This window comes from Brachypodium distachyon, chromosome 5, assembly GCF_000005505.3.
Source record: "Brachypodium distachyon strain Bd21 chromosome 5, Brachypodium_distachyon_v3.0, whole genome shotgun sequence".
Taxonomy (NCBI): domain Eukaryota; kingdom Viridiplantae; phylum Streptophyta; class Magnoliopsida; order Poales; family Poaceae; genus Brachypodium; species Brachypodium distachyon.
Window position 1 is genome coordinate 18631394 of NC_016135.3, and position 8538 is coordinate 18639931.

At 46.4% G+C, this 8538-nt stretch overlaps 1 protein-coding gene across 6 annotated transcripts; it reads right to left on the reverse strand.

Moving 5' to 3' along the window:
- Positions 1-1540: 1540 nt before the first annotated feature.
- Positions 1541-7719, reverse strand: LOC100830890. 6 transcript variants are annotated; one of them, XM_014896106.2, is made up of 7 exons: positions 7401-7719; positions 5404-5539; positions 5112-5206; positions 4826-4890; positions 2940-4676; positions 2607-2781; positions 1541-2521 (listed from the first exon to the last, which is right to left on the reverse strand). In XM_014896106.2, exons 3-7 carry the CDS (start codon positions 5131-5133, stop codon positions 1824-1826), a joined length of 2697 nt encoding a protein of 898 aa, XP_014751592.1. In that variant the 5' UTR covers positions 5134-5206; positions 5404-5539; positions 7401-7719; the 3' UTR covers positions 1541-1823. The 6 variants fall into 6 exon arrangements, with proteins under 6 accessions (XP_014751592.1, XP_010240102.1, XP_024311876.1 ...); XM_010241800.3 differs by lacking the exon at positions 5112-5206 and having other exon boundaries at positions 7401-7718; XM_024456108.1 differs by lacking the exons at positions 5112-5206; positions 7401-7719 and adding an exon at positions 6848-6986.
- Positions 7720-8538: the final 819 nt, after the last annotated feature.

The following is an 8538-nucleotide window of genomic DNA, read 5'->3' on the forward strand; positions in this document are numbered from 1 at the left end:
AATCCCAATAATAAAAGGATGCCAGTAAATTTCTTAAAACCACAATTTTTTTGAGACAACTCTATCGTCGAGACACAATTAACGCAAAACCGTCCGAAAAACCACACTTTTTGCGTCAGTCCTTCTCACTTGACCCGAAACCGCTTACTTAGGTGGTTTTGCTCCGATCCTGACCGGTGGGGCCCATATGTCAGTCGACACGTCACCATCCTCTCCGCGCACCAGGCCTTCACCCAGGTCATCCACGACTCCGCTGCCGCCAGATCCACCGACAGCTCCTCCTCCGTCACGACGGCCACGTCTTCCTCCTCCTCCTCCTCCTCCGAATCCCCCGACGCCTTGTCCGCCAGCCCCGCCGCTTGGCCTTGCGAGTCCCCAGTTGACCTCAGCGGCTCTGCGTTGACTCCGACGCCGCACTCCCCAAGGTCTCACGCTCGGGCTCTGCCGACGATACCTTAGGCATGGTCTGCATCGCGTCCTTGGACTCGGCCTTGCGGACAGAGCCCCTCAAGCTTGAGCCATGCCGTTTCGTCGTGTCCGTGCTCCCTTGCGAGGCCGCGGATGTCCGCCTCGGCACGTACGCCGTTGACGTGAGCGAGCTCGTGCTCAACTCCCTCGCCAAGATCAACAGCTCCGAGGCCGCTGCGTCCACCGGTTCGACCGCGCGTTCCGCCTCGCAGGCAAGGCAGCCGGCGGCGAGCTCGTACTCACGCTCGTGTTCCAACTCATGGACAACGCGGGGTTCTGCCTTTACAACACGCAAGCCGCTCGCACAAGGATTCACAGCAAGAAGTCTTTCAGCATTGTGGTAGTAGGTAAGCAACATGCCGAAGCTTTCGCTTTCAGAGGCATCCAGTGCGGTGCCATCTCACATTCCATGAGAGCGGCATCCAGGGACTTGGTGGACGTGCTGCTGCGGCTCGCCGAGGACGAAGAAGGGGAGCCCAGGCTGACGCACGACGAGGTGAATGCGTTCGTGCAGGACATCATCGCCGGGGACACACAGAGCTCAGCGGTGATGGCATGGAGTGGGTGCTGGCGGAGCTGCTGCGGCAGCCGGAATCCATGGTAGTGGCCACCGAGGAGCTGCCCAGGTGCGCGGGGAGGATGGTGCCGTGTCGCCTGACATATGGGTCCCACCGGTCAGGATCCGAGCAAAACAATCTAAGTAAGCGGTTTCGGGTTAGGTGAGAAGGACTGACGCAAAAAGTGTGGTTCTGCAGACGGTTTTACGTTAACTGTGAGTCGGCAACAAAGTTGTCTCAAAAAATGTGGTTTTGTGAAATTTACTCGGATGCTATCTAGAACAGAGAATGTGCAGGGCCGACAAGGGAGACTCGTTAGTCATTACCTTGGCTCATGTCGTCAGCCTTGTTTTACCAAAGAGATTCATCCTAGGTTACCTCCATTAATTAATCCTGCTCTTGATCCGTACGCTAACTGCCACCGGCACCGCCATGAATTATATTTCTCTGCTAGTATATAGGGAACAGTGCTGTGTTTCACCTTTAAAGTCAAACACACATGGGTCAAACACACATGGGCCTAGTAACTTTATTTTTCTTCCTTGCACACATAGTTAGAAAATTGTGATACCAACAATGCTGCTGGTCAGCTGCTGACACAGTATATACCATATAAAATATATGAGAGTTCTGACTAGCTATTTGTTATGCAGGACTTGTACAGATAACAGAGCTGCACAATTGGCATGATCTGGCTAATACAGTTGCATACAGGATATGAAGATGCCCAAGGATTCTTTCAGCACAGCAATGTTAAGAGCAGTTCTCATATGGTAAATAGCATATACAGATTGCTTCCTAGAGACTTGACATTGGCAGTGGAATGCCTTGCTGTGGAAAACAAACTGCGAGATCCGCCACAGCTTCTCCGACTAGATCCTCCAACAGACAACTTGCAATCAGTTTTGCGACCTCATCCACTCCAGATCTCCCTGACTTCATCCAGCCTCCTCCTTCCACCTCTTGCTGCACAACTCTTTCCAGCATTCTTGCAGTGTCGCCGTCCTTATTTGCCACCAACATCTCTGCACCGTAAAGCCAACCCTTCACATGACTCCAGACTTCTTCCCTTAAATCTTGAGATAATTTCTCCTTCCATGCTCCCAAGCAAGTTTTGCTCCATGGGTAGGTGCTTAGTAAGGCGTCTTGGCCAGCCTCAACCAAGGCCATATTTACGCAGTCAAAAAGAAGCTTCCGGTTTGACCTACACTCCCTTGATTTAGCGGCCTCCTCATTGTGGTCTAAGAGCATGTGACACAGTTCAGGATCAAGAGGGCAATCGGGCAAATACCAGCCTGTGAAAACCATAGTCAACTGTAGATTGTCTAATCCAGAAGATGATAATATCTTTTCTACAAAGGCATGGCATTCCAATTCATCATCATCATCTGCATTGGAGAAATTCAGAGAGCCAAGTAATGCCGAACGGGAGTTGGTATCCTCCCATGGTAATGAGCGGGCAACAGACTCAATTGCAGGAGACCGTAGGCCAACTCCTGTGATATGATAAGAACAATTAATTAGTACATAATTGAACAGGGCAATGCCAAGTTCAACAGTCAACATAGGAGCAGAACTTACTCTTGTTGCAGGAAATGATGCTTCTTGATGATTCGGGTTTATCAGTGTTGTTATCTTCAAAAGTAGGACTAGGATGCCCACGCATGCATTTTAGGCCACCGTTTGATCTTAGGTCGTCAGTATAATCACCTGGACAGTCAGAAGATACAAGTGCTTCGAAGGAATCAACATCCTGCTACATACAAATCAGTTATTGCAAGTAAGAAACACCATACTATTTTGCACCAAGAGCCCCATGTATGTTGTCATAGTGCGAGAGAGATACTGCAGTAGATTAAGAATGGAACCCAATAAAAACAGGTACTAAATGTATAATATGTGACAAGTGCGTACTTTTGAAGAACAATTTGTTTGAATGGTGGAACTATCAGATTTGTCCTTGCAAAATGTCATTTGCTCAACGTCGCCAAGAAAAGTGACTTCAACCTTCCCATTAGTGCCATCAGATGTAAGGATAGTTTTCCTGGTTGCCAGCCTTTTATTTCTGGGAAAGAAAAAACTCGACACTCTCCCCTTTAATGATTTTCCTTTACCTGACCTCGTATCCATCTTCGATGTTTTGCAGACTTCAGAATTTGCAGACGCTATTATGTCATGAAATGCTGCTGATGACGCTGGGAGAGATTTTGATCTTACTAAATTTCTGGGAGAGCTCTCACCATTTTCATCTTTTCTTAATGTAGACATGCGAGTAGCTTGCATGTCCCACTCATTACCTGTGCCACATGACTGGCTAGTTGAAACAGAGTTTACCAATGCAACAGTTTCTTCTTTCGTATCTTTTTTAAGAGAGAGCATGTCACCCAAAGTTCTTGAGTTCCTTGGGAACCTTATTTCTTGACCGATCTCATCACGTGCTACCGTTGTCCATCTCTCTGAAAGTCGCTTTTTGGCTTCCTTGGTCACAGATGACTCAGCTGAATGTGAATGAGATGTCCTGCTACAATTTGAGCATGAGTGAGTACTGCTATGTCTTTTGATATAATCCCATGAATAACGCGACACTGGACTGACTACCACCGAATCACTTAGGTTACCATCATTTTCATCGATGTAATCAATTTCTGACCTACTGAAAGAGCTCTCATCTCCAAAATACCCATTTGAGTATACAGAGGATAGCAAAGACTCATCCCGCCGATGACGATCCTCTGGTAGGTACTGAAACGAAGCATGCGATACTTCTCCATATCTTAGGGTGGATGCACATGCATCATCTTCCAAATCACCAAGAAAGTTAGTCTTGTCAGTCTGTTCAGATGGAGCTGTCCTGGGAGTTAGCCTGGCATGTGTTCTGTTAGGCTTTCCAGGACTAGGCTTTAAGACCACTATCCTAGTCGGCTGCGAGAAGGTATCTTCTGTTGAATGTGATCTCTTGTGAGTCTTCCCTGTCACACAGCCATTTTCTTCATTAAATCGGTGTGTTCTGGTTTCTCTTTCCCCTTTATTCTCAACAGATTTAAGTGGTTTCAACAGTGTAATGCACTTTTTCTGAAGTGGTGCTGGCATTGTTTGATGTTCATTCTGAGGCTTCGAAACTGAGCTTGGTTCTTCAAGGAACTTCAGAAACAAATCCTTATTTGAACTTAGAACCTCGAGAGCTTCTTGAAACTCCTTTGAGTGAAGGAAATTCTCATCATTGGCAAGGAGTTTTGCTTCCATGAACTTTTTTCGAACAACTTCTGTCCTTGTGTCGCTCTTTTTCCGGGAAGATCTTCCACTAGATAAAGTTTGGTCTGGATGATGGTGTGTTCTTACTCTTAATGGCTCTTCACGGGCTGCATCCACATGATGGTGTGTTGACTTGCCATAGCAGTGCCGCTCTTGCTGCAGCAGGGGTCGGTTTGTCGCTGCCAAGTTGGCATGTGACTGACTTCTCAAATTTCTTTTGACAGAATGCAATAATGCTGGTTCTTGTGCAGGTAGATCATCCTCAAGCCCCATTAATCTGGCAACCACACTTGGTGGCTTCTTCCTTGATTCCGCTTCTTTAAATATCTCCCTTACTAGCAGCATCTTCATGGGTGGTGCATCTGATTTGTTGTTTGAAGAGTTCCTACTATTAGCCCCCTGAAGGAAGATTCATATTAGAACAAAAGCAGCGGAGCATCTAAAAAAAGATTTAGTAAGTGCGTCCCTGCTATTTACAAGATTTTATTTAACAAGGAAAAGTTAGTCAGGGCACTTATGATAAATTGAAAGAATGACATGATACTCACTAGTTTATTCTCTGCACAAACTTTAGCAGGATTGGTATCTTGCCAGATTCTACGAACTGGAGAACCTGAAAGACCAAATCTAAATCAAATATATAATGTTGTAATGACACAAAAGCAACTTTTATGCCAGGTGAACAAGTTAACTCAAAACGTGCAGTCAATTTGGATCTTTAGAGCAGTGTCTTGCAAATAAATAGCAAGAGTACCTTTTTAATATTTCAAATCTAAGAAAGTAAGAAGGGAAAAACATCCAAAGGGAAAGACAAACAAAAGATGTCATCATCACCTAAAGGGAAAATGTCTAACATTGTTCAAAGGAATCATTGCCCATATAATGCCAATATCATCTAGCCCCCACACTAGGGGTGAGGTCGACAAAAACTGCACCAGCAAATGTCCAAACTTATTAATCCAAACACAAAACTAAAAAATATTACACCCCACTCGCACCAAGTATTGTATTGTGAAAAAGTAGCATTTATCTAAAGTAGCACTGAATTACTAGACGACATTAGCAAAACAGCAATACTTGGTGAGCATTGCAGAAATAAACATAAGAGCGGAAGTAATTTATGTACCATCTCTGTAAGCTCGATCTGTGAGCACCTTCGTGCTTGTCATCCCTGTACTCAGGTCAAACAAGTTGATCATTGCCTTGTTCTAATAGAAAACACTGCCTCCGAGCATCATACCATTGACACTGATTCTGGATTCCTGAAAAACATAGTTATGGCAAAATTTCAATGAAATGACACAAAGGACATCAAACATGTACAAGCGGTGCTTGCTTGCACCTGAGATCCACAGGGCCAATTAATCAAGCTAACTAAATCACAAGACTTTTATGAGCAGGGAGCAGCTAGTATACAACAACTAGCAAGGGAGCGATAGCACAGAGTGAAGTTTGGCAAGGGATGCTCTAAGCATTTGAAGCATTAAACTTGAACTGTGGGACATGAGGTCAGACGAGATTACTGTAGCACGATGCCGTCCTTTCAGGAAAACTTCAACACACACCTGCCTAAGGCAGGCAGGTGTGTGTTGCAGGCGTTGGTAGACCATATCGATGCAAGGAGAGCACAGTACATGGCCCTGTTCTTGTTTAAAACCAAGAGAAGGGAAAATGGCACGTCCAACGAAACGAGACACGATGGGGACTGAGCAACAGCAGCAGGCAGGATGGATAAAAGTGGAATGTAGCAGCGAACAGGAGGTAACATCACAGTACAATTGGATCGAAATAATTACAAATCCATGATCACCATCCAAAGGAATCTTTGCAGCAAGAAAGGCTTTTTAAAGCTGCACATTTCTGTCAGATAATTCAGCAGCATGAGTTCACAGAGCCACAGCTCACATGAGAGAGATAGAAAGGGAGTCGACTTTGACGCTTTGTGTACTACGGAACCAAAAAAATAATACGTACTCGAGCTGTTAACTTAAAAAATGCTTCTATCAACATCACATATTTAAAGAGAAAAACGAAACAGAGTCAATGATAAATTATCAAACTAGTAGTAGTACTGTAGTAGTAGAGATAGCTACAGAACTATGCAGCGAGAGCGACGAGAGTGTACGTGCTAGGTCTCTTAAGGAATCTTTGCAGCAGCGCAGCTTTTAAGGCCCAATTTTCCTTAAGCAAATTCAATCGGCAGAAAGAAAAAGGAAAGAAACGGTGATAAAAATGGGAAGGGGCATACAAAGACAGAGTAGAAAACGGCGAAAACTGGAGGTGATTGAATGAAGGAGACGTGACGTAGGCTGACTTCTAGTAAGTACCAAACGATCCCTGAAGACGAAAGCAAAAGAAGAAACGGAAGCCGAAGAGCGATCTGCAGGTTTTTCGCAGGAGGGCAAGGCGAAACAGCCAATTTCGTAAAAAAAAAAAAGCTTTCCACGCGAGAACGCGCGGCTGAATTCCCCAATTCAATCCGGGAAGCGAGAGGAGCCGATAGCTACGGTGTTGGGGAGGTCAGAGCTGCCGGACGGTGCAGGCTACATACAGAGGCGAGGGAATCTTACAGAGAGCCAACGCGGACTGCAGGGACTGAGCAGAAGGCCCCGAGGACCGAGACGCGGCGTCGGAATCGGAGCAATAAATTCTCGGGTGCGGGAGGCTGAAAGGGACGGGAGGAACCGGGGAAAAAGGGCCTTTTTACGCCAGCTCCGATGGAGATTTTGGTCCCGGGGATGATAATAAATGGAGTTCAGATCTTCACATTCTCTTTCTGCGCAGGGCCCGAAATTCGCGAGGCGAATCCACGCACCGCGACCTAAAATCGCAAAAAACACCTGACCTCGCCTAGAACGAGATGGCCTAGATCAAACATCCGACACTCCTCGGACCACGAATTTCGCCGACGAAGCTCGGCAAACCGGACGCAAACCAGATAAAAAAAGATAAGGAGATAAGGAAGAAAAAGATCCAACGGAAAGGCAAGAAATCCTCGACGAGAAAAAAAGAAGGAAAGAACCCCAGTCCTGTCGCACGTTTCCGGGGCAAGGAAATTAAACAGAGAGACGTCGTCGTCGGGGAGAGAGACGAAGGGCATAGGGATCAGGGAGGAGCGCTTACCACGTACGGCGAAGGCGGCGGCGAGCGAGCGGTCGCCGGGCGGCGGTGACGCGGAAGAGCTTATTAAGAGTGTTGGTGGGGGCGATGGGACGGCCCGGAGATAGGTTTTGGTGGAAATTTTAGGCAGGCTTCGCCTTGCGAACTGTGGTTTCTTGTTTTGTTCGTGACTGACTCTAGCTTCGGGTACCTCGTGCCTTGCGTTACTTGCGGACGTGCGTCGGTCCTTGGCTTGCGTCGCGTGGAGTGGAGTGGAGTGGGAAGAAAGCGGTGGTGACGACGAACATCGTGCGTGGAGTAAACAAAACTGGGAAGGAACAACACACGGACGGTGGCATGAATTATGGGCCACTGCACAACACAAATGCGTGTCGTGGTACTACAAATGTTTCCTGTAATCTCTCCGGTTACCATGGTGGAGTACGTTTGCAATCGTGCCGTAGATGTACGAGTTTCATTCATTCACCTTTATTTATTGGCCCGTAGAAGCTGTACGTGCATCTCTGTTCGTAGAAGTAGAAGGTACCTCCTTCATTTTTTTTAACCTAAAAGGCTAATCAATGGACGCGCACTCATTCGTCTTTATGAGAGCGTACACAGTATGTTCACCGCTGCTCTTTTCGAATATTAATAACTGCCTCCATTTTTTTTCCTCATCATCACGCCTCGCCGTGGCGGATCAGGAATTTATACCGTGTGGGTGCAGTGGATGCTAATGAGACTAACTGTTCGATCTACAGATTTTAAAAACATTTGGAATTCAAAGAATGAGAAAGAGATTATCAAAGTTCTGTGGGTGCAGCTTCGGACAGCAAGGCGACAAGAGAATGAAGATATGGGATAAATATAGCTGACGACTGGTTTGAGGACCAACAGTTTTTCCTGCCGTTTTCCTCTCGCGCTTCGGACAACAAGGCGACAAGAGAATGAAGATATGGGATAAATATAGCTGACGACTAGTTTGAGGACCAACAGTTTTTCCCGCAGTTTTCCTCTCGCGCTTCGGACAACAAGGCGACAAAAGAGTCGATTCGCCAACAAACCCTTCCCTTCCTTTTTTAGGTCGGGCTTAGCCCAGGTTATTTGTCGCTGTACCGAGCCTGAGATAGGCGACCTAGAGTAGCAGGCTATTTAACGCGGT